The sequence below is a fragment of the Bufo gargarizans genome, chromosome 2 (assembly GCF_014858855.1).
Source record: "Bufo gargarizans isolate SCDJY-AF-19 chromosome 2, ASM1485885v1, whole genome shotgun sequence".
Classification (NCBI taxonomy): Eukaryota; Metazoa; Chordata; class Amphibia; order Anura; family Bufonidae; genus Bufo; species Bufo gargarizans.
Window position 1 is genome coordinate 356,187,571 of NC_058081.1, and position 25,947 is coordinate 356,213,517.

General features: G+C 43.0%; 1 protein-coding gene across 4 annotated transcripts in view; it reads left to right on the forward strand.

Annotated features, from left to right (window-relative positions):
• The window catches only part of SH3TC2 (SH3 domain and tetratricopeptide repeats 2), a 198,405-nt gene that overhangs the window by 105,128 nt on the left and 67,330 nt on the right, over window positions 1-25,947 (forward strand). For all 4 annotated transcript variants that reach the window (XM_044280726.1, XM_044280724.1, XM_044280725.1 and 1 more), the window contains 5 exons: window positions 7,610-7,753; window positions 9,396-9,600; window positions 14,926-15,002; window positions 18,789-18,984; window positions 25,350-25,483. In XM_044280726.1, the coding sequence (XP_044136661.1) occupies window positions 7,610-7,753; window positions 9,396-9,600; window positions 14,926-15,002; window positions 18,789-18,984; window positions 25,350-25,483 (756 nt within the window). The remainder of the gene's footprint in view (window positions 1-7,609; window positions 7,754-9,395; window positions 9,601-14,925; window positions 15,003-18,788; window positions 18,985-25,349; window positions 25,484-25,947) is intronic.

Below are 25,947 nucleotides of genomic sequence, written 5' to 3' on the forward strand. Positions count from 1 at the left end.
GACGCATCTGCAAGTGCTGTCACAGTGTGGTTTTCTGTGACACGGGTTGCCTTCTTGCTCACGTTTGTGCTCTGGCATACTGGCTATGATGGATTCCATGTAGGCTGGTTGCCAGGGGAAACCTGTAGTGGCGGCACTTTCCTCTCCCTGGGTCCTGGTTTTTGTGGGGTTAATGTCTTTGTCTGGGTGTGGTCACTAGGTGCCTATTTGCTGTGGGCCTGGGGGTCAGTCTGTCTCCAGTTTTGCTGGGTGCACGAGCTATGCACCTGACCTAGGGTTATTCCACCTGTCCTGTCTGTGTGGCTACCTAGTAACTCATACTGTCAAGACCTCTGGTTTGTGACCACCATGTGTCATCCTGCATGGGGTCCAGACACCTGCTTTTCTGTTCCATGTCTTGTGTGTGACCGACATGTGTTGTCCTGCTTGGGGTCCAGACATCTGCCTGTTTGTGCAGCTCTGTTTGGTACCGCCATGTGTCGTTCTGTATGGGGTCCAGTATGGGGTCCAGGCATCTGCTTGTCTGTCCACGTCTATGCCTTTGGTGAGGAGGCTCCTGGGTCCTCCGCAGGGAGGACATCTGTTTTATCTGCCTAGGTCTATGATATCCTGGCAGTGCTTACTGCTTCTGTTCCTGTCTTATATGATCTGCGTTCGGTGAGAGGGTTTTTGGTTCTCCGGATGGAGGACATCTGTCTGTGAAAGCGCTGTCTATGACCGCCATGGGTTGTTCTGCATAGGGTCGAGGCATATTCAGTTTTCTGCCACATCTTAATCTTGTTAATAAAAAATTTAGTTTTGCTCACTGTCATGTCTTTTGTCTCAGCTTGCTTTGTTATGTTTGCCTAAGATGTTCTAGCTGTCGGTAGGACCCTCGCTAGAAGATGAAAAGTTCTGCTTCTGCTTCAAAATAACCTGTATGCTGTGTTACTTGCAGCGGCCACACAGTGTAATTAGAACTGCTCGTCACATTCACTTGATGGAATGGAGCAGTTGCAAATATACTGTGTGGCCTCTACAAGCAAGACAACATGCAGGAAATGATGCAGAGAGTGCCACTACCCCTTCAGACATCCTGAATAGAGGTTTCATTTACATACTGCATGGTGGTTTTATTTATATACTGTATGATGTTTATTTATACATTGACTAGGGGTTTTATTTCTACACTGTACGAATTTTTAATGTACTGTGTGGTGGTCAGTGATGGTCAGTTCGCAGTGTTCGCCAGCGAACACATGCGAGCTGCCATCTTTAGTAAGGTAGTCTCATCCGTCCGGCGATGCACAGGTGAGCCCTTACCTGTGCCGGGAGCTGGTCTGAAATCAAATGCAGTTACTGGGAGCAGGCTATTCTCCGAACTGCCTGCTCCCGGTGACTGTATTTGATTTCAGACCGGCTAACCTGTGTATCGCCGGACGGGTGAGTCTACCTTACTAAAGATGGCAGCCCGCATGTGTTTGCTGGCGAACACTGCGAACTGACCATCACTGGTGGTGGTATTATTTTTGCACGGTGTGGTATTGTTATTTCAGCTCTACATGGTGGTTTTATTTGTGTACTATATGGTAGTATTGTTTAGTCTATGCCTGGTGCTCTTATTTGTGCGCCTTATGATACATATTTTTTAACAAACGGTTATTATGATCACACTATTTTTTTTTAATGATGCTAAAATTCATATATATGGAAATGTATTAGTGTCCTATTTTAATCCTCTGAGCTAGTAAATTTTTTCTTTTTTCCAAATAGAAAAGGTAGGAGGCAATCAATGTTTACCTCAGGGGTGTGTGCAGACCTTAAACTTAGTGTTGATCGAGCATGCTCGAGTCTCCTCTCCGCGCGTTTTTTGGCTGCTACATAGCCAATTAAACGTACTCCCACCCACTGTAATGCCATAGCCATGTTGGTTACTGGCATTACAGTGATTGGTTGGCCGGAACGCGTCATCGGGTGCTTTAAAGCGCAACCTGCGCTAAATTGGGGGCAATTGTTAGAGACCCAAAAGTCCTTTTAAGGACTATTGTTGTATCTGGCAGCAATATATATTTTTAGCGCAACCATGTCCAAATAGCTTGCAATTGTTTGGCTGCTGCAGACAGCGACATTATCTGCACTACATCTCCTGTGTAACGTGTGCGCAGCCTAAAAATATCTGTGACATTTAGTGTACTTTTTCCGTAGACGGTGTCCGCTAAGGATAGTGACATTACCTGCGCTACCGCTCCTGTATAACGTTTGCGCATCCTAAAAATATCTGTGACATTCAGTGTACTTTTTTCGTAGACTGTGTCCGTTGCGGACAGTTACATTACCTGCACTACGTCTGCTGTATAATGTTTGCACATCCCAAATAGCTGTGACATTCCTTGTAATTTTTTATTGGCCACTAGTCACAGCGACATTACCTGCGCTACATCTCCTGAATAACGTTTGCGCATCATTAATATCAGAGATATTCACAGTACTTTTTTCTTAGCCGCTGGTGACAGCAGCGACATTACCCTTTTCTACATCTCCTGTATAACGTTTGTACATCCTAAATATCAGTGACATTCAGTTTAATTCATTTGCGCATACACTTACAAAACCTGCGCTAGTGTATGTGTGACATACTTGCAAGCATGTATACCATTTAATATGCAGAAGACGAGGAGTAAGGGACTGGGAAGTGGCCGTGCTGCTGATGGTGCACGCAGAGGCTGTGGCCCTGGGCGCGTTGAAACTGCCTGCTGTCAGAGCACAAGAAACGCACTCATCCACGATACCTAGCTTCATATCCCAGTTTGCAGGGCGGCGCAGGACACCACTCGTGAGGTCAGACCAGTGCGACCAGGTGGTCAGTTGGATTGCAGCAGACAGGGCCGGTGCAAGGATTTTTGTCAACACAAGCGAATCTACATTTTGGCGCCCCCCCATCATTTCACATATCTGCCCCTCATGATTAATTTCAATTTCTTGCTCCCCCCCATCATTTCACATTTCTGCCCCTCATGATTCATATCCATTTCTTGCCCCCCCCTGCCTCATTTCACATTTCTGCCCCTCATGATTAATATCCATTTCTTACCTCCCCCATCATTTTAAATTTCTGCCCCTTCATGATTTATGTCCATTTCTTGCCCCCCCATCATTTCACATTTCTGCCCCTCATGATTCATATCCATTTCTTGCCCCCCCATCATTTCACATTTCTGCCCCTCATGATTCATATCCATTTCTTGCCCCCCCCATCATTTCACATTTCTGCCCCTCATGATTCATATCCCCCCATGTGCCATCCTCTCCCCCTGCCCCCTAATGTGCCAGTATCAAGTGCCTCTCTCCTCCCCCCTCCATGTGCCAGTATCATGGCGCTAATAGCCCCCCTACCCCCCTACCCCATGGCAGTAAAGTAACAGTCCGGTATTTGAAAACAAAAAACAAAAACTTTTATACTTACCTCCATGTCAGCCTCTTCCTCTTCCTGTGTTCCCAGCAGCCTCTAGTGTTGAAGATTTAGTGCTCGTGTTCTTATTTAGCCTGTCTTTGATAAAAGTTTGTGATGGGATTCAAACCCATGACCTTCTGTATCAGAGGCAGGGCATTTACCCACACAGCATGAAAGCTGTATAGCCAGTTACTTAAAAAAAAAAAAAAAAAAATATAAGACTTCTACTGTAGAGAACTTTGATACCTAGGGTACAACCATACACATGACAATTGCCCCAACACACCCAGCTTTGCTACATCCATACACAGTGTGCTGGGACAGCTGTCATGTGTATGTACACTAGGTATCAAAGTTATCTATAGTAGAAGTCTTATATATATATTTTTTTTAAGTAATTGGCTATACAGCTGTCATAGCTGTGTGGGTAAATGCCTTGCCTCTGGTGTGAAAGGTCGCAAGTTCAAATCGCTGAGAGTGAGGGCGGGGGATGGCTGGGCTGCTCGGCAAACAGGCTCAGCGAGGTAAATGTAAGTTAATAGTTTGCCGCCCCCCCTTCTCTGAGCCCTCAAGCAGCCACTTGGGCTGCCTTATGATAGAGCCGGCCCTGGCAGCAGATAATGCTTCCAGTCGCTTAAGCGCCACCCTGTCTTCCACCAAGTCCAGTCTTGGTAGCCAAGAGTCTGGTCAACAGAATCCTCACCCTTATCCTCCTTCCTCCCACCATAGAGAGTCTTGGCAAACAAGTGATCCCACGCTTGCATATTCCGAGGAGCTCTTTTTATCACCATTCCTTGATTTGGGCCTCTCGCCAAGTCCGCTTGAAGAGGGACATGAGGAGATCGTGTGCACCGATGCCCAAACTCTTGAGCATCCACAGTCACAAGAAGATGACGGTGGGGAATGGCAATTATTGTTTCATGAGGTGGATGATAATGATGACACACAGTTGCCAATAAGTCAACGGTCCCCCGGAGCACCCCCTTGTGGAGGCCCTCAACCATAATTTTTTCCATGGTCAGATCAGCAGCAGACACTCGCCCATTATTTTTTCTATGGTCAGATCAGCAGTAGACCTTTACCCCTAATGTTTTAGTTGGTCAGATCAGCAGTAGGCCCTCGCCCCTAATGTTTTAGAGGGTCACCAGCAGGCCCTTGCTCCTAATGTTTTTGAGGGTCACCAGCAGGCCATCAATCATAATTTTTCAAGGGTGTGTATGATGCCCTCCTTTAATTGTAATAAAGGGTGTATTGGAGTGCCAGGTCCTTGTAATTTTTGGCAGCCCTTTCACTTAGTGCATAGGCTTTATGTGTGTAGGAGTCCCACTACCTGAACAATTGTAGCACAATGTGAATGAGGCCCTCCTTTATGTAATATACAGTTTGTATTGGAGTGTCTCTTCCTTGTAATTTTTGGCAGCACTTGCACTTTATATAGAAGCAAATATACAGGAAAGATTGTTTCCTAACAATTTTTCTTTTAAAATCAATTTTATCTTCGGTTTTGTGCGCATTATTGTCAGTCTGTAAAAGTGGCGTACTACTCGGACAACATTGTTCCCAGCAGTGACCTGGGAGTCCAAGATGCATCCAGACATCCTACCCATGCTTTTCCTGAACCATTTCAGTGGTGTTTCCATCAATTTCTGACCTTTTCATGTGAACCAGACACCCTCCCCTCTTCAGAGCAGGGGGTGACTGGTTTAATGCTCGGGTTCTCCCATTGACTTCCATTGTGCTTGGGTGCTCTGTAGAGCACCCGAGAATTCCGAGGTGTTCTACTCGAGCAACCAAGCACTTTGGTGCTTGAACAACACTACTTAAAGTGGTTGTTTCACTTCAGTAAGTGGCATTTCTCATGTAGAGAAAGTTAATACAAGACATTTAATGTATTGTGATTGTCCATATTGCTTCCTTTGCCACTTACTGAAGTGAGACAACCCCTTTCAAGCAAGCCAAAATCTGTGATGCTGATTACTGCTCCTGCATCAACAGTAAAATTGCAGGAGCTGATTCTATGTAGAATTTACAGACATATATTAAAAGATATTATTAAAGGGGTTGTCCCACGAAAAATATTCTACAATTTTAACCCCCTAACACAAAATGCCATGCATGCATGGCGGGCTGATCGGGAGTGTGCAGGCAGCTGCACCTGCCCGATCAGCTGCAGGGGTCCGGCAGTCCCTGGTAGCCAGGCCCCTGCTGTATCTGCCAACATCGCTATTTACAGCGATGCCGGCGGATTTACCCCTTCTATGCCGCGGTCAGCAACCAAAAATCATCTGTACCCTAAAAATAGTACCATTAAATCTGCCACCTAATCACGTAGTTTCCAAAATGGGGTCACTTTTTTTTAAAATTTCTACTCTAGGGGTGCATCAGGGGGTCTTCAAATGTGACATGGCAATTTAAAATGATCACAGTGAAATCTGCCCTCCAAAAAACATATGGCTTTCCTTGCCTTCTGCTCCCTGCCGTGTTCCCGTACAGCAGTTTACAACTACATATGGGGTGTTTCTGTAAACTACAGAATCATGGCAATAAATATTGAGTTTTGTTTGAAATTATGAAATTGGAAAATCTGCCAAAAAAGTGAAATTCTGAAATTTCATCTCCAATTTCCATTAATTCTTGTGGAACACCTAAAGGGTTAACAACGTTTGTAAAATCAGTTTTGAATATCTTGAGGGGTGTAGTTTCTAAAATTGTGTCATTTTTGGAGTTTCTACTCTAGGAGTGAATCAGGGAGGTTTCAAATGGAACATGGCGTCAAAAAGACAGTTCAGAAAAATCTGCCTTCCAAAAAACATATGGCGTTCCTTTCCTTTTGTGCCCTGCTGTGTGGCCATACAGCAGTTTACAACCACATATGGGGTGTTTCTGTAAACTACAGAATCAGGGCAATAAATATTGAGTTTTGTTTGGCTATTAACCTCTACTTTGTTAGCGGAATATTTTTTTTATAAAATGGGAAATCTGCCAAAAAAGTGAAATTCAGAAATTTCATATACATTTTCAATTAATTCTTGTGGCAGACCTAAAGGGTTAACAAAGTTTGTAAAATCAGTTTTAAATACCTTGAGGGGTGTATTTTCCATAATGGGGTAATTTTTGGGTGGTTTCCATTATGTAAGCCTCACAAAGTGACTTCAGACCTGAACTGGTCGTGAAAAAGTGGGTTTTAGAAATTTTCTGACAAATTTCAAGATTTGCTTCTAAACTTCTAAGCCTTCTAACGTCCCCCAAAAATAAAATAGCATTCACAAAATGATCCAAACATGAAGAAGACATATGGGGAATGTAAAGTAATAACTATGTTTGTAGGTATTACTATATATTATAAAAGAGAAATTGAAATTTGCAAATTTGCAAATTTTTCAAAATTTTTAGTAAATTTGGAATTTTTTAATAAATAACTCTTTACTCAATTTTACCACTGTCATGAAGTACAATACGTGACAAGAAAACAATCTCAGAATGGCTTGGATAAGTAAAAGTGTTTTAAAGTTATCACCACATAAAGTGAAACATGTCAGATTTGCAAAAAATGGCCTGGTCCTTAAGGTGAAAAATGGCAGGGTCCTGAAGGGGTTAACTGCCTCCTGAGCTGTGATAGGGAGAACATGGACACGCCCCCTTAACTGAAGCAGAAAAGACACTCCCCCTGAGCTGTCAGCTTGATATGAATCTAGCAGAGCAATGAATTGGGAGATCTCTAGATCCATACCAAGTACAGGACTGTTTCTAGCTTTGTTAGAAAGAGGTTGTCATTTACTATATCATGCTCTGATTATTTACATTAGTCATGGTATAACCCATTTTTCCATTTTTTATTATGCATGTTTAGTGTTGTATGTATGGCGGAGACTTGATAGCATAATGCTGTAAAATAAAAGCAGATATTGAGAAAGAAGATGCCAGTAAATTCTCTCTTGTGCCACTAGATGTCAGTATAATTCCAGTCATCACACCACAGAGCATGTACCATACATCCTGCTGCTCTACATGATAATGTATTATTATTTTGTTTCTTTTTGTCCACATACCCAGCAACATATAATGATAGTTTGATCATAGCCATAGCATAGTCCTAAGGGAATTCCTCTGTTATATCATTGTACATGAATGTCTGGCGTCTGTGAATATAATGTGGAATGTGTTATTATGCTACACTAGGCATAGTGGCTTGCACTCTGGAACATCTGCTGTTTGATGAGAGGTACTGGTTGAACACTGCCTTGGTTGAAGACACTGAGATACAAGTATCTGTAAATCAAGATGAATTGGCAACATTATATCTTGGTTTGCTTCTTCAAGAAGGTAAGAGAAGACGTTTCATGTTAGTTTACAGTACGTGTTACAACAATCTTAGGATACTTTCACATCTGCGTTTTTACTTGATCCGTCATGGATCAGCAAAACCACTTTTGTTATAATAATACAATGGGCTACATCTGTTATGAATCCGGTTGCATTATCTGTAAAATAGCTAAGACGGATCTGTCACTAAAACTATTTTAAGTCAATGGGGGACGGATTCTTTTGTGTCCGAGAAAATTGAGTCATGACAGATCCGTCTTTTTCCACACCACATCGCGGACAGAAAAACGCTGGTTGTAGCTTATTCTGTCTGCGATAGGGAAGCAACCAAACGGAACGGAATGCATTCTGGTGCACTTCGTTTCGTTCAGTTCAGTTTTGTCCCCATTGACAATAATTGGGGACAAAACTGAAGCGTTTCCCCCCGCTATTGAGATCCTATGACGGATCTCAATAGCGGAAAGGGAAAGCGCAGATCTGAAAGTAGCCTTACGCTGCTCATGAGCGGTTATTAACTCACAAATTAGTTTAGCCATTGTTTCAGGCCCATAGGACTCTTAGGCTGGTTTCACACGGGCGTGGCAGAAAAGGTGCGTGTGCGTTGCGGGAACATTGTAATGTGTTTTGCACGCACGTGAGAAAAATCAGCATGTTTGGTACCCAGACCCGAACTTCTTCACAGAAGTTTGGGTTTGGGTTAGGTATTCTGTAGATAACATGGTTATAAGGGAAAATAATAGCATTCTGAATACAGAATGCATAGTACAATAGGGCTGGAGGGGTTAAAATTTTTTTTTTTTTATGTAACTCACCTTAATCCACTTGATCGCACAGCCGGCATCTCTTCTGTCTTCTTCTTTGCTGTGCACAGGAATAGGACCTTTGATGAAGTCACTGTGCTCATCACATGGTCCAATCACATGGTTCATCACCATGGTGAGGGACCATGTGATTAGATCATGTGATGTGATGTCACCACAGGTCCTTAGCCGGCGGCTCAACATTACAGAAGAAGACAGAGATCTGCATGTGGACTCAGTGAGTTATTTTTTTTTTAATTTTTAACCCCTCCATCACTATTTTACTTTGCATTCTGTATTCAGAATGCTATTATTTTCCCTTATAACCATAGTATAAGGGAAAATAATACAGATCGGGTCCCCAACCCGATCGTCACCTAGCAACCATGCGTGAAAATTGCACCGCATCCGCACTTGCTTACGGATGCTTGCGATTTTCACGCTGCCCCATTCACTTCCATAGGGCCTGCGTTGCGTGAAAAACGCTGAATATAGAGCATGCTGCGATTTTCACGCAACACACAAGTGATGCGTGAAAATCACCGCTCATGTGCGCAGCCCCATAGAAATGAATGGGTCCGGATTCAGTGCGGGTGCAATGCGTTCAACTCGCGCATTGCACCCGCGCGGAAATACTCGCCCATGTGAAAGGGGCCTTATGTAGTGACATTTAGATCTCATTTCAACCTGACTGCCCATGGGTAGCATGCACCACCCTGTATAGTTTGTATGCCATACCCCTCATATGAAATCCTCTCTCGGTCAGGTCATGCCTATTGCTTTGTCACACTGTAGCTTACAATAATTGTCGAAGTAACTAATGTTATTATTTTTCATTTTAGGGTGCTTTTATGCAAGAGCCGTGGTACATGATGCCAGTGCACAAGTGGAGACAGAGAAAGAATTCTTAGCAGTGTCTGTCAATGACGTGGTGTATGTTAAAGATGTCGGTGATGAGTCGTCATGGGAAGGACAGTCATTAAGCACAGGAGAACGTGGCTTACTGCCCATTATAGCAGTGGAGCCGCTCCCGCATCCTTTCTACCAGTAAGTGCTTTTCAAGGTTTCATGAGGCACTGGGAAAATCTGCCATATGTGAAGGAAATGTGTGAAGATAATGGGGGATATTAGGTAAAATGCCCAATTATTTATTTACACTTGTAGAGTATATAGGAAAAGAGGCATGGCCTAGGGGTCCTGAGTGTAACAACTTGTCAAACAAGGCACAATTGGAGCAATACCCTGTTCAGCTGTGGTAATTGGCCTATAGACACCTAGATACAGTAGAAATACATGCATGCATATATAGCTTAAGGCTGTGGATACCTTTGGTAAACTTTTTTTTATTGCATTATATCAATTATGTAACAAAAAAGTGGGATTTTTTAAACATTTTGCTCTGCTTGACTTCTGCAGCTTGCATCTATTCCAATACATAGGAAGCAGCAGAATGCCATGGACTTTCTGGCAGCTCATCTTCTCTCCCTAGTTCTCCTCTTTAGTGAGCATTTTCTAAATTCTAATCAAATCTGAGAAAGAGGGGATGGAGATGAGCTGTTAGCTGTATCACTGATATAAAATGTAAAACCGCGGCACTCAGGTATAGTATAAGTAGTTATTTATTCATCCATCCAGAAACAAATTAAGGCCAACGTTTCGATCTCATCCCGAGATCTTGTTCACGGCCTGTGTATAGAGGACCTCTGGTATGGTGGATGGCAGGTCAACTGGTGCCATCCACCATACCAGAGGTCCTCTATACACAGGCCGTGAACAAGATCTCGGGATGAGATCGAAACGTTGGCCTTAATTTGTTTCTGGATGGATGAATAAACAACTACTTATACTATACCTGAGTGCCGCGGTTTTACATTTTATATGCTGATTAAAATTACCGCTGAGCACCGGAATTTGTCTAGGAGTGCCGTCCAAACTACTTCCTAGCTGTATCACTTAGGCTGGGTTCACACCTGAGCGTATTTGATAAGCGCTTTTTACAGGCATTTTTATCGAGCATTTTTGAGGCGTATTTTGGGGTGTTTTTGTATTTAGGAAACGCACGTAGTACGCACATTTGTGATTGACCACAGAGGCATACAATGAAAAACTGCCATGAACACGCTACAATACGCCCCAAAGAAGCTCCTGTACTTCTTGGGGTGTAGGGCATTTTATAGAGTGTTCGTACGCGCTGTAAAGCGCTCAGGTGAAAACCATGCCCATAGGGAATCCTTGGTTTTTGCCTGTTGAGCGTTTTACAGCGCGTAGGAACGCGCTGTAAATCGCTCAGGTGTAAACATAGCCTGAATGGCATTCTGCAGCTTGCTCTGTATTGGAACACATTCAAGCTGCAGAAGCAAAATGAAAAAATAAAATAAATAATAAAAACAAACTGGAATTTTCCCCCCTACATGATTGATGCAGTACAGTCGTGTCCCAAAGTTTTGAGAATTACATAAATATTGGAAAAGTTGCTGCTTAAGTTTTTATAATAGAAATTTGCATATACTCCAGAATGTTATGAAGAGTGATCAGATGAATTGCATAGTCCTTCTTTGCCATGAAAATTAACTTAATCCCCAAAAAAAACTTTCCACTGCATTTCATTGCTGTCATTAAAGGACCTGCTGAGATAATTTCAGTAATCGTCTTGTTAACTCAGGTGAGAATGTTGACAAGCACATAGCTGGAGATCATTATGTTAGGCTGATTGGGTTAAAATGGCAGACTTGACCTGTTAAAAGGAGGGTGATGCTTGAAATCATTGTTCTTCCATTGTTAACCATGGTGACCTGCAAAGAAACGCGTGCAGCCATCATTGCGTTGCATAAAAATGGCTTCACAGGCAAGGCTATTGTGGCTACTAAGATTGCACCTCAATCAACAATTTATAGGATCATCAAGAACTTCAAGGAAAGAGGTTCAATTCTTGTTAAGAAGGCTTCAGGGCGTCCAAGAAAGTCCAGCAAGCGCCAGGATCGTCTCCTAAAGAGGATTCAGCTGCGGGATCACAGTGCCACCAGTGCAGAGTTTGCGCAGAAATGGCAGCAGGCAGGTGTGTGCGCATCTGCACGCACAGTGAGGCGAAGACTTTTGGAAGATGGCCTGGTGTCAAGAAGGGCAGCAAAGAAGCCACTTCTCTCCAAAAAAAACATCAGGGACAGATTGATCTTCTGCAGAAAATATGGTGAATGGACTGCTGAGGACTGGGGCAAAGTCATATTCTCCAATGAAGCCTCTTTCCGATTGTTTGGGGCATCAGGAAAAAGGCTTGTCTGGAGAAGAAAAGGTGAGCGCTACCATCAGTCCTGTGTCATGCCAACAGTAAAGCATCCTGAGACCATTCATGTGTGGGGTTGCTTCTCATCCAAGGGAGTGGGCTCACTCACAATTTTGCCCAAAAACATAGCCATCAATAAAGAATGGTACCAAAACACCCTCCAACAGCAACTTCTTCCAGCAATCCAACAACAGTTTGGTGAAGAACAATGCATTTTCCAGCACGATGGAGCAGTGATAACTAAGTGGGTCAGGGACCAAAACGTTGACATTTTGGGTCCATGGCCTGGAAACTGCCCAGATCTTAATCCCATTGAGAACTTGTGGTCAATCCTCAAGAGGCGGGTGTCACGGCTGAGAATGGGGAAAACCCTCAGCCGTGCGATGCCAGAAGATGTTACGCACTGCTTGACCAGGACGACAGTATTAGGGAGCAGGTCACCTCCTATCGCGTCCCTAAACTGACCCTGACTCCTATCCATATGAGTCAACCCTGAAGGTGGGAGGACTCATACACCGGATGCCTTGGGGTCCCTACTAGCCCTCAGGATTGCCCTGGAACAAGGAGAAGGGTAAGACGGCCTGTTCCTTCTGGACATGGAGGAACAGGGGTCTCACTGGTCAAGCTGCAGGGAAAGGAACATAAACAGCCTATGGATATGGCAGGAGGCTGAAAAGCACTTCCACACCTACCTGCCACAGACACTCAGACTGGATCCTGTGCAAGACAGCAAGTGTCCACACCCAAACACAAATGGACACAGCACACACACAAACACACAGGAAGCCAGATCCATAGGTGCATAACATAACAAAGGAAAACATCAAATGGACATCAACATAAACTTAAGAGTCACAGTTAGTTTATGACCACAAGGGTGGCCCCCACTGGCAGATGGAATGCACAGGCGGCTGCTCCAGTTAAGCATGGCTGAAGCAACCCACTGAGACATGCCAAACACAGAGGCTTTATAGGCCTAAGTGGCCACACCCACGCAGACACACCCAGTGTCTCACACACACAGAAAGGGAGTTAACCCTTCCACCACCAGGGAAGGGAAAACACCACTAAAAGGGGAAGTGCACACAATACATAATACCAAGTGCACACATATCACACGCAACCGCATGCACAACATAGCAAGCTGCCATGACACAGCTCAGACTGCTATGCTGCCAGCCCTCACCTGTGATTGACAACCAAACCAAAACCGCTGACAACCGCATGCGGTTCAGGAGTCACGACCATGACCATGGCCGTGACAGCGGGTGGACAAACAAAAACCCACTAATTCTGACAAACTCCAAGAAGTGATTATGAAAGAATGGGTTGCTATCAGTCAGGAATTGGCCCAGAAGTTGATCGAGAGCATGCCCAGTCGAATTGCAGAGGTCCTGAAAAAGAAGGGCCAACATTGCAAATACTGACTCTTTGCATAAATGTCATGTAATTGTCGATAAAAGCCTTTGAAACGTATGAAGTGCGTGTAATTATATTTCACTACATCACAGAAACAACTGAAACAAAGATCTAAAAGCAGTTTAGCAGCAAACTTTGTGAAAACTAAAATTTGTGTCATTCTCAAAACTTTTGCCACGACTGTACAGTAGAAGAAATGTCATATAACATGTCCATGGTACTTTTGGGTAAGTTCACACTTAACAGTTCACAGAACTGTAGGCTGAAAAAAATCTGAAGTGGAAACTGATCTGCAGTATAAGTTTTAAACCCACAGCATGTCACTTTATGCTGTGGAGATTGCAATTCGGCAGGTCATGACATAAACATGGCCAAGGTTCGATGACATTTTTCAGCATGGCCAATTTCATTTACGGCAGACAAGACCTTGCTGTTGCCGATCATGAATAATCATTTCTGCTAGTTTTTCAAACAACAGCTGGCCAACTTTTCTCTCATGTTGTATAGCCAGCATAATACATTTGCAATAGTAAACCTACTCTGTTGTGTTTTTTTTTTTTCACTTTTACAAAAAAAAATTACATTTTTTTACATTTTTTTTGCATCATTTTTGCAGCTTTTTTCAAATTTTTCTTATGTGTCCAGATGTTATGAAATTCACTACAGACAAACGCAAAGATTTATCTGTTGCAAAGGTAAACTGGCCTACTTCCCCCTAGCAACCAATTTCACCCTTCATTTTTTAGTGCTCCTTTGGAATATGAAATGATCGCTCTGATTAATATGGGCAACTAAGCCAGTTATCCTTTGCACCAGTATATCTCCTCCAAAGTGATTTAAATTTTTTTTGCATGCCATTTTTGGAATTACATATATGCTTTGTGTATGACATTCTTGACAAAACACAGCATGCTCTAGGTATGGATTATTTAGACGCTTTTATTTTAGGGTTCTCTTTGCCAGTTGAAAAATGCCTGCATAAAATATCACAGTAAATAATTTTTTTAAAAGCCACACGTTTGTGAATTTAAAAAAAAATTAAATTAAGGTTGAAAAACATGGCTTTTTAACACACAAAAAAAGGAAAAATGCTATAGCAATACTTTGTGTAATGAAAACCTAACAGGAATTTCAACTGTTGGCAAAACAGCAGGAGAGCAATTGTTCTCATACTCACTCATCTCTAGCTTTCAGCTTATGGCCAGTTTCATATGAGTCCAGTATGTGTGATGGCTTAATTTCATGGACCGACTGTGGCTTGACCGACACAAACTCACTGTTTCATAGTGAACAATGATGCTGTGAGATGTAGCCCCACCACTGGTCTACTGTCCCCTACTCACAGATTCATTGGAGCACATGACAGTAGATCCATGGTTGAGCTAGAACTCACAGCATCATAAACCCCTGAATGATCAGTGAGTTTAATCAGCCAAGTCGCCACATATTTCCTAGATTGCACACTAGGCTAAACAAAAATCTTCTTATTCATTCCACAAAGCACATTACTGATTGTGGCCAAAAGTATAATATAAGAAATGTCCATAATGCATATTATTATTGTCATATATAGCCTAGTTAGTTTTTTTATGTTTTTTCAAAATTCTCCACTTTTCTGTTTGCTAAAGACGTACAGTAAGATGAGCTGATAAGATTTGATGTATTTCCTTCAGATGGTTTCTGAAAACATACCCGATGTCCTGTAACGTGACAGAGCAGAACTGCCGGAACATTACCTCTCAGCCAATAGGTAAGGTTCCGGCACCACACACAGACATGCTATGGTTACAGTCCTGTATGTATCAATTACTCGCAGCACAATCTCCCTTTGTACTGCTCAGTATCATCATGTTCCTACAGTGAAGCCAAGACTGTTTGTATAATGGATTATGATGAAAATCTATTCATAAACATTTGCATTGAAAGTACGGCAAGCAAATCACTTTATAATGACCTATCACTTTTAGCAAACGCAAGAATAATATTATCCATTTCAACAGCAGTAATGATTTCACAGTATATGATTTTACAGGAGACAGAAATGTTCATGTAGCCTGCATACTGGCACTGTAATAAGATGCACTATTTAAGGCGCTTTCACCTTGGCCTCGTAAGTGGTGCGATTTTAAAGGTACACATAGATAGCTTATCCTCAGGAGAGGTCATCAAGGTGAGATCAATTAGAGTTCCAGCCTCTGGGACCCCACCTATCAACAGTACTAGGCACAGCTAGATGTACAGATGTGCTAATGTGTCTAGAAGTACAATGTACATTCCAGAAATCCCTTCTTGAATAGAACCATTTTGTAATTCGTCTGCCACTCATTTCTTAAAGGTTATGTACACTTTGGGGGCATTTTTTTTTTTATTACTGCATTGTACTCATTTTGAGCAAAAAAATTTTTTTTGATTGATCTTCTTTATTAAAAGTATGGCTCCTTTTTTCTGTACAGAGCTGACATGTTCGAGTGGCACCCTTTGGATTTTATGTCTTTTCTATCAGACCAGGAGCTGATGGACTCCTTATCTTTGCTCTTTGACATTATAAACACCTATTATAGCTCAGTTCTTATCTTACTGATAAGAATGAGGCTAAAATAAAAGTTTATGACCTCTCAATAATTTTGAGATAACGTTTAATAGAAGTGAATGTACCAGTCACACAGTTAGAAAAGCAGTTAACCCTTTGTGACAGAACAGCTCAATATTTTTAATAAAGGCCAATTGAAAAAATGATATTTAGCTAAAAACAAGTAACATGCAATCATAAACAAAAATTGCCTCCGAAGGTGTACATAGCCTATAATTTAGCCACTGTTTCAGTGAAGCTGATACAAGTGCACTTAAAGTGGACCCGTCACCTCTCCTGACATATCTGTTTGAGTGAAGGCTTGTATTCCTCATGAAATAACAATTCTGCAGCATCTTTCCTTAGAACTCTATATTATGCCTCTGTTTTTACTCCTAGAAATTAAAGAGTAAATTGATAACAGGGTATTGGGGGTACCGTATATCCCCACATACTGTGACATTGTCCAATCGGCATTGACTCACAGAGAGTCATGAGTAAGGATCTGAAACACATGTTCTTTCGGTTTTAAGACACTCCAATAAAGATCTCCATTTTATTGGATGCTGGATTTTTCTGTTTTGCAAATCAGTACTGTCTGTACCAGATTGTGTAGGGACACACCCCTTTAATAAGGGGGATGGTAACATCCTGTTAATTTCTTCATACATTTCTTGGAGAAATAACCTACTAATGGTACAACAAAAAGTTATAAGAAAAAATACACCAGAATGATTGATCCCGGCTGGGGGATGCTAGCAATCACTAAAACAGCCATGTCAGGATTGCTGACAGATCTTTAAAGGCCGAACCTATGGGAAGTTAAATCTTTTTTTCATTTTTGATTTGTGACCAGTGAAAATACAGAGAGAACAACACATGGTATATGGTGCAGTCAACAGCATGGAACCAATATCTCTAGTATGCTCCGCCCTAGGATCCTAAGCCCTATGTTTGTAATAAAACAGAATTGACCCCCTGCATATTACATATAATGAAAGCATATAAGGACTTGTTTATGCAGATACTATCCTATAGAATGGAATGAGCTTAGGCTGTCCAGACCTGCACAGGGGCGAAGGCTGGATGATGAATGTGTTGCAGCATAGGCAATTTTGAACTTCATAGCAACCATTGGTTGGCTTGCTTTGAGACAGATTTTTATGCCAGAACTGTGGCACAATTTTCACTCAAAATGGTGCATTTTAGGTCCATCCCTTTGTCAATGAGTATCTGCCTACTATCCACTAAGCCCCTTCTCTTGTCAAGCATGTCCGAAAAAAATACAGAAACCCCAGATGTGCCAAATTGCGCCACTTTGTAGACTGATTTTTTTGTGCAGATGCATTCGTAAATCTTGGCCATTGACAAGCATGAGAGCTAGTAAAGTATTCAGTTACAGTAAATGCAATCTACATAAGTCATGCTGTTAAGGAACCAAATTAGATAAAAGATATAAAACTCACTTATGCTAACATCATCAATATGCCATTTCTCAATTAAGTCAATGCTATACAGAAAGTCAGACCCCCTAATCAGGGCCGGCGTCAGCATACCTGGTCAAGTGTCGGGCCCACTGCTCCTAAGGGGGGGGCCCACTGTGAAAGCCACTGCTTTGGGCCCTGAGGGCAGAAGGGGCCTGGGAGCAGTAGCAGGGCCACAGTGTCAGAATGGATTAAGCGACCATCAACAGCATGCAGAAGCTGGCTTCTGCTGTCCCCCTTACAAGCTCCTGTGCTGCGGAGCTTCAGACATGCCCCCCTCTTCACTCTGTTCAGCAGAGCAGGACAGAGAGACTGTAGCTGTCTCTTCTCTGTGGGACGGGGAAGGGGGGGGGGGGAACTCTTAAAGCTGCTGCTAGATGCTGTAGACCAGCAGCTTCATGCTATTTAGTTGTTTTACTGCCTCATTAAGCAGTTTGCCTCCATGACACATGCCCCCCCCCCCATATCCTGTCCTATCTCATCCTCATGGAGCCCCTGCTATCTACTTTCCTCCCTTATGTATCCAGAGCTAATGTTGCACCCCTCCTATCTACTATTGCTGCCCTGCACAGACCTCCTGCCCATACTTCTTTTTTAACCCCCCCCAGAGCCCCTTCCAGCTACTTGCTGTGTCCAACCCTCCTGTCCATCCAGCTAGGTTCGTACAAAAATTTGCTGTGGGGCCCAATCAGTTTTAGCTAGTGAAGGCCTCTTATACAGTATAATGACCCCAGTGCCCCCATACGATATAATGACCCCCATTGCCCCCTCCATACAGTATAACCCCCAGTGTGGGGCCAAATGGGGGTCAATATTCTGAATGGGTGGTGACTGAGGGTCATTATTTTAAATGCAGGGCCACTGTGGGGTCATTATACTGTGTGAGGGTCCACTGGGGGGTCATTATACTGTGTGGGGGGCCACTGGGGTTCTTTATACGGTGTGAGGGGCCACTGGGGGGTCATTATACTGTGTGGGGGGCCACTGGGGGTCTTTATAAGGTGTGGGAGCCACAGGGGTACATGTAAATGTAAAAAAAATGCCACAAGGGGGCCCACTGCTATTTATCACCCAAGGGCCCACATGAACCTGGAGCCGGCCCTGCCCCTAATAGTCAGTCATATGCACCCACATATGTGGTGATTTTGTCATATTCTGGATATGGCATTCTAGCTCCTGGATCTCATTTGGTTACTATTATGAGCCATAAATTATGCAATCCTATTAAATAGTTGTTCTCCACTCTTGCCCTCTTGCCTTTGTTTTGTTGGATTCCATGTCTCTACTAGGCATAGATGGAATACCGAAAAACCTTAGGAGACTCCAAAGTAGCCCCAAGGCTACGATTGAGTTTCAATTAGGAAATATCCCGAAAGCATTGCAGCAAGCAGTTCATACGGTTCATTACACACCAACGTATTGTTTGTTGCATGCATTTTGTTAATCTTTGTGTAACTCAAGCAAAATTTCCCATTTTCTTTAGGTTTGGGTCAATGTACTGCTAGAGAGAACCACTCAGCTACAGGATGGGATGAGCTCAACTACTGCAGAGGAGATGCCATTGAGGTTGTTGGCTTTTTTGTACCTGGACTCAAGTGGTTTGTGGGCAAATGTCCTTCTACTGGAGCCACTGGCTTTGTCCAAACTAAACATGTTGATCCCAACTGCTTAAAACCTTTGTAAGTACCTCTGCACCTTATTATCGCTGTTGTTAATCTACTATTGCTATGAGCAAGTAGAAAGTAATGTAAAGACAATGGCACATACAGCGGCTTACACAGGAACAGGGGTGGACTGGGAACCTAAAATGGCCCTGCAAAAAAAAACTAAAAGCTTCATGTTGTAGGAGAGTCCAAATTCACAGAAGGCAGGAAAATCAAGTAGGCAGGGACAACAGAAGTAGGTGAGGCCAGCAATACCACAGTGCAGCAAAAATACCACCACATGGAAAACATACCGTAGTACAGCATAAAATATTGCCGCATAACCATACTGAGGACAGTATTACAGTTCAATTCTGAAGGGCTCCTGCGGCTGCTGGACGAGGTGCATAAATACCTGATGCTCCTAGCATTATGCTGTGAGCATCAAAGCATTATGCTGTGTGCATCAAATCATTATGTACCTGACTAGCGGCTGTGAGGAGGTCTCGAGCGGCCCATCTGGGCATCGGCCCACTGGGAAATTTCCCTGTAGGGTATATGGCCAATCCATCCCTGCACAAGAATCATAATGAGCAATTAGAAAATGTATAAATTAAATGGCTTCATATATGGCTTGGAATTATAGACCCCATAGCAAACATCCAGCAGGGACTTATCCCCAGTTGGGATAAAACATGTTATTAATAAAGCTAATTTCCACTATAATTCATAATATCTATAAGTTTTCAGATACAGAAGATCATGCATGTCACTAGAAAGGTATACATCCATATGCTAATACTTTACATTGGTTAAAATAATGCCCACAAAGTTATCGAAAAATCACAAAAGGTGCAATAATAGTCAATGCACACAGAAAAAAAAGAACCGCATCAATGTAGAAATATTTGAGAAGGGAAGCTAAAGAAATTCTGTGTTCTGTGATTGCCCCCTGGTGGCAGCTGCAGTCAAACACTAATTGAATGACAGGGTACTTTCACACTAGCTTTAAAGTTTTCCGGTATTGAGTTCCGTCATAGGGGCTCAATACCCGAAAAAAGCGATTCGGTTTTATCCTAATGCATTCTGAATGGAAAGCAATCCATTCAGTATGCATCAGGATGTCTTCAGTTCAGTCACTCTTACGGTATTTGGCCAGAGAAAATACCTCATCTGTATTTTCTCCGGCCAAAATTCCTGAACATTTGCCGGAATGCCGAATCTGGCATTAATTTCCATTGAAATGTATTAATGCCGGATCCGGTACCAAGTGTTCTAGAAAACCGAATATGGTTTCCCGGTCTGCGCATGCACAGACCTTTAAAAATGTGAAAAATTAAATACCGGATCCGTTTTTCCGGATGACACCGGAGAGACGGATCCGGGTGTTTCAATGCATTTGTCAGCCGGATCTGCATCCAGATCTGGAAACAAATGCTATCCGTTTGCATACAGATTTCCGGATCCGGCAAGCAGTGGCGGCAACGGAACTGCCTGCCGGAATCCAACAACGCAAGTGTGAAAGTACCCTAAAGTAGTTGCTTATCCTGTTCCTACCACTTTCCCCATAATAGTAGGTCTGCCTAGGGTAGATACAGCCATGCAAAATGTGGTGGTATTCAACCAACTCATTAACAGTCATCTAAATGTGCTGTACTAAGATTGTCCACTTGGTGGGGCTATAGCTCTAACCTCACTATCTCACAATTTTATTGAAAAAAATATAGAGGTCTAGATTTTTGACTTTTGTGTATTGTTATAATCAAAATATGTGTTGTCCAAAATATTAATGAGCATGCACTGAGATTTTTTGGATAACAGAAATATTAACAGATGGCAACATTTTTATGTTTTGCTGGTTTGTAATGCTTCTATAAAAATAGAATTCTGCCTAGCACTACCATTTAACATCAGTCTCTGCAGACTGTAAGAATTAGGGTTCTCACAGGCATACATGGACTGATAGAAATCAGATTTTTTTTTTTCCCTAGGAAAATGCTTTTGTTTTCTTCTTCCAGACTTTCAGCATCTAAATTGCCAGAGCCATTAAATGTAAATTACATCATGAAACGGCTCATAAAATAATCGTGATTTGCCTGATTGTTTTGCAGTGCAAATCTGGATGGCAAAGGATAAGATCCCTTTAAAACATCAAGTTAATTGTGTCATCAAGTGGTCTAAATGATTACATATGTTGCATGCCAGGACCTACTTCCTCTATACATGGTTCATCGCGAACATTCGGGAAAACCGTAGAGCTTGTTGTAGTGAAATTAGTGAAATGCTATCTTGAATGTAAATCTAACATACACTGATCACATGAGTACTTCTAGATTACTAGTCCACCAGCAAAGGAGATTCAAGAAGAGATTAGAGAATAAGATGTTAAACTATCAGTCTAAAAAAAGTTATATAGCCACTAAACATTGAACGGCAATGTGTTTGGGAAGGTGTGATGAAGCTTCCAGGAGCTGATCAGCTGGGATGCTGGGAGCTAAACCCCCAATAATCAGATATTGATTGCCTGTCCCTTTAAAAGGGACCTGTCAGCAAATTTGTACCTATGAAACTGGCTGATCGTGCGCTTGACAGCTGAAGGCATCTGTGTTGGTCCCATGTTCATATGCGCCCGCGTTGCTGAGAAAAATATTTTTATATTTATGCAAATAAGCCTCTAGGAGAAACAAGGGTGTTGCCGTTACTCCTAGTGGCTCTGCTCTCTCTGCAACTCTGCACTTTGATCGGCAGGGCCCGGCAGTGTAAATGTGACCCTGACTTCTCAGAAAGTTTTGCGCTGCGCTGTGCGCTTCAGTATCCCGCACAGGCTTACCAGCAGTTCTCTTCTGTAATGCAAGCCTCTTTCCTGTACTGTTCCTGCGCGGGATACTGAAGCACATGGCTCAGTGCGAGACTTTAGAAGTCAGGGCCAGGCGTGATCACGTTTATACTGCCTGGTCCTGCTACTCAAAATGCAAAGAGAGCAGAGCTTCTAGGTGTAACAGCAACACCCCCATTGATCCTAGTGGCTCATTTACATATAATAAAACATCATTGCGGGCACATGTGAACATGGAACCAACACAGATGCCTTCAGCCAGGGCCGGATTAAGAGCATCATGGGCCTGGTGCTGAGGATTTTGCTGGGCCTTTTTATGGAAATATATACATAATATATAAAATCAAAACGCAAAGCATTTGTATTAAGACAAATGAAAAATTTTAATTACCATTAAAGTGCCATAATAGAAACGGATCAAAAAGGTTCCTTTTTTTTTTGTAAACAGTAGGAAACCAGTTAATTAAATAAAGCCATAATAAATACAACATTCAAAACAACCATTTTTAATAAAGAGAACGTAAACCATATAAACAAATTAAATATAATTGTATGATAACAGTGCAGAGAGTAACAAACACAAAAACAGGGTTATTCACTCAATCCTAAACTCCATTTTAACCTAAAACGAATCAAACAGCCAGATTATAATTAAACTACACATTTGCTTTTCTTGCCTTCTTGCTTGCAAATTCTTCAATTGTAGTATCAAGATTCAGCTCATTCAGCAACCCATTTTCAATGCATAACAGAGAGAGTGCATATTTAAACGCTCCTGACTAGAGTTGAGCGAACACCTGGATGTTCGGGTTCGAGAAGTTCGGCCGAACTTCCCGGAAATGTTCGGGTTCGGGATCCGAACCCGACCCGAACTTCGTCCCGAACCCCATTGAAGTCAATGGGGACCTGAACTTTTCGGCACTAAAAAGGCTGTAAAACAGCCCAGAAAAGGGCTAGAGGGCTGCAAAAGGCAGCAACATGTAGGTAAATCCCCTGCAAACAAATGTGGATAGGGAAATAAATTAAAATTAAAATAAAATAAATTAAAATTAACCAATATCAATTGGAGAGAGGTCCCATAGCAGAGAATCTGGCTTCACGTCACCCACCACTGTAACAGTCCATTGTCATATATTTAGGCCCAGGCACCCAGGCAGAGGAGAGAGGTCCCGTAACAGAGAATCTGGCTTCATGTCAGCAGAGAATCAGTCTTCATGTCATAGCAGAGAATCAGGCTTCACGTCAGCCACCACTGTAACAGTCCATTGTCATAAATTTAGGCCCCGGCACCCAGGCAGAGGAGAGAGGTCCCGTAACAGAGAATCTGGCTTCATGTCAGCAGAGAATCAGTCTTGATATCATAGCAGAGAATCATGCTTCACGTCACCCAACACTGTAACAGTCCTGCTGTAAGATCTCGTGCATGCAGGGGTTGAGCGAAGTGCCGGCGCATGAGCACTTCGCTGTAAGAAGCCAAATGGAGAAGTCCGCACGGCGCATCAGGCAGAGCCCTGTGCGCAAAATCTTACAGCAGAAGGAGGGGGGAGGGAGGGAGGGCGAGAGGCGGCACAGAGGATTAGGAGGCGGCGCAGAAGTCCGGAAAGGCGGCGCTGGGCACGAACGGCGGCGGGTGCAGACGGCACCATGCATCCATTAACATCCCCTTGGGCACCTTATTTTTTGACTGACAGGTTAGTAAAAGCAGTTTTTTTAGCTAAATAAGTCCTGACCTCAGTATCTGAGGAAAGGGATTTAGGAGTAATTATTTCAGAAGACTTAAAGGTGGGAAGACAATGTAATAGAGCAGCACGAAATGCCAGCAGAATGCTTGGATGTATAGGGAGAGGTATAAGCAGTAGAAAGAGTGAAGTGCTTATGCCGCTGTACAGAACACTGGTGAGACCTCACTTGGAGTATTGTGCGCAGTACTGGAGGCCATATCTCCAGAAGGATACAGATACTCTAGAGAGAGTTCAGAGAAGAGCTACTAAACTGGTACATGGATTGCAGGATAAAACTTACCAGGAAAGGTTAAAGGACCTTAATATGTATAGCTTGGCAGAAAGACGAGACAGAGGGGATATGATAGAAACTTTTAAATACATAAAGGGAATCAACTCGGTAAAGGAGGAGAGCATATTTAAAAGAAGAAAAACTACCACAAGAGGACACAGTTTTAAATTAGAGGGGCAAAGGTTTAAAAGTAATATCAGGAAGTATTACTTTACTGAGAGAGTAGTGGATGCATGGAATAGCCTTCCTGCAGAAGTGGTAGCTGCAAATACAGTGGAGGAGTTTAAGCATGCATGGGATAGGCATAAGGCCATCCTTCATATAAGATAGGGCCAGGGACTATTCATAGGATTCAGATATATTGGGCAGACTAGATGGGCCAAATGGTTCTTATCTGCCGACACATTCTATGTTTCTATGTTTCTATAAGCCCACAGATGACATTTATAAGCCCACATTAGGAATCGTGAAGACACCCTGAGCATCAGCATATTTTTAGCTGAGGGGTGAAACCTGGTGACAGAATCCCTTTAAAGAAATTACTGTTTCTAGCTGCTGTGGACTAGCAGCTAGAAACAGTAATTTCTTTATGTGTTATGATATTTAGACTGAGCTCAGTCTCAGCATGCTTAGCCAGTCAGTAATTTTCATAGTGCTGTTATGATTTATGGACACAGCTTTCAGCATGCTTAGCCAGCCTTCTATCTGGCTGTGCATCTTGAGAGTCACAGTCCACAGGCTCAGAAACAGCCTGTGGACTGTGACTCTCAAGATGCACAGCCAGATAGAAGGCTGGCTAAGCATGCTGAGAGCTGTGTCCATAAATCATAACAGCACTATGATTGCCCTCCCTTCCAACTAGATGAGTTTATCTGATACCTGCAGCCTCCAGAAGCTCCTTCTGCTGCCTGTCTCCGTGTGGCCGAGCGCTGTGGGCCGTCACCGCCCGTGTGCCGGCCTGGTCGAAACTGCTGTGGTGCAGGAGGGATAACCGCTGGCGCACTGAGTTCATATCTGGCGGGCCGGCATTATAGGAACCGCACCAGCTGCTCTGACGTCCTGCCGCCGGATATCCTGTGACGTATATACGGCGGCAGGACGTCAGAGCAGCTGGTGCTGTTCCTGTAATGCCTCGGCCCGCCGGATATGAACTCAGTGCGCCCGCGGTTATCCCTCCTGCACCATGCGCTGTGTACAAAGTAACAGACTTTTAGCGCCGGCCGCTCCCGACAGTCTTTTGGCTGGCGGATGGGCCTATTTTATGGTAGGGGCCTGGAGCTGCAGCTCCATCAGCCCCTACGTTAATCTGGCCCTGCCTTCAGCTGCCAAGTGCACATGTAGCAAGTCAGCCAGTTTCATAGGAACAAATCTGCTGACAGATGCCCTTTAAGCTAATGAAATGGCATCCTACTGGTCTGAAGAGTAGTTTTGCACAGGTATCATGTAGGCCTAAAGATTTTTCCATTAGTCTGAGAGTACTCCATTTCTTCTGCAAAGCGTGTTACTGCATACTTGAAACCACCATTATCATATTTGTATTGAATTCCTCCAGGGGTAAGGATTTATTATTTCTTAGTGAGGATGAGAAGATTTCCCTTAATTCCTTTGATGAAGATGCTCAGAAAGGCCCGGTGGAGCTCCTGAGCAGCTTGGCTCAGACAGACATCAGCTCGGTGTACAGGCTGGGTGAGTTCTGTGATATATTACTATTGATTACAGATGTACTCTTGAGCTGCAGTTCACAGCGGCGAGGAGGAACAAAGCGGATGTTGATGGGATTGACAATGTAATATTTAGCTTAGCAGCATATTGACAGACGAATAACAATATATCATTACCGTTGTACTGTCAGGGGACCCTGCCGTTCTCCTTATCTAATCCTCTGTCTGTTCATTTCCTTTCATTCACCTCCTCACATCACGACACAGCTTTTATCACAGGAAGCACTGTCGCACACACCATACACTGCACTAAAGATTTCAGCAGGACTTTGGCAAATGTTAAATGGTTTGTCTCATCTGTAAATTTCTTAACATCTTAATATCTTGATAGGAAGGTCCAGATTACAAAGGGAAGCTCCCACCAGGGCAGATTAAGTAAATTACACCCCTTGAGTTAAATTCATTAAAAACAACTTCACTTGCTAATAA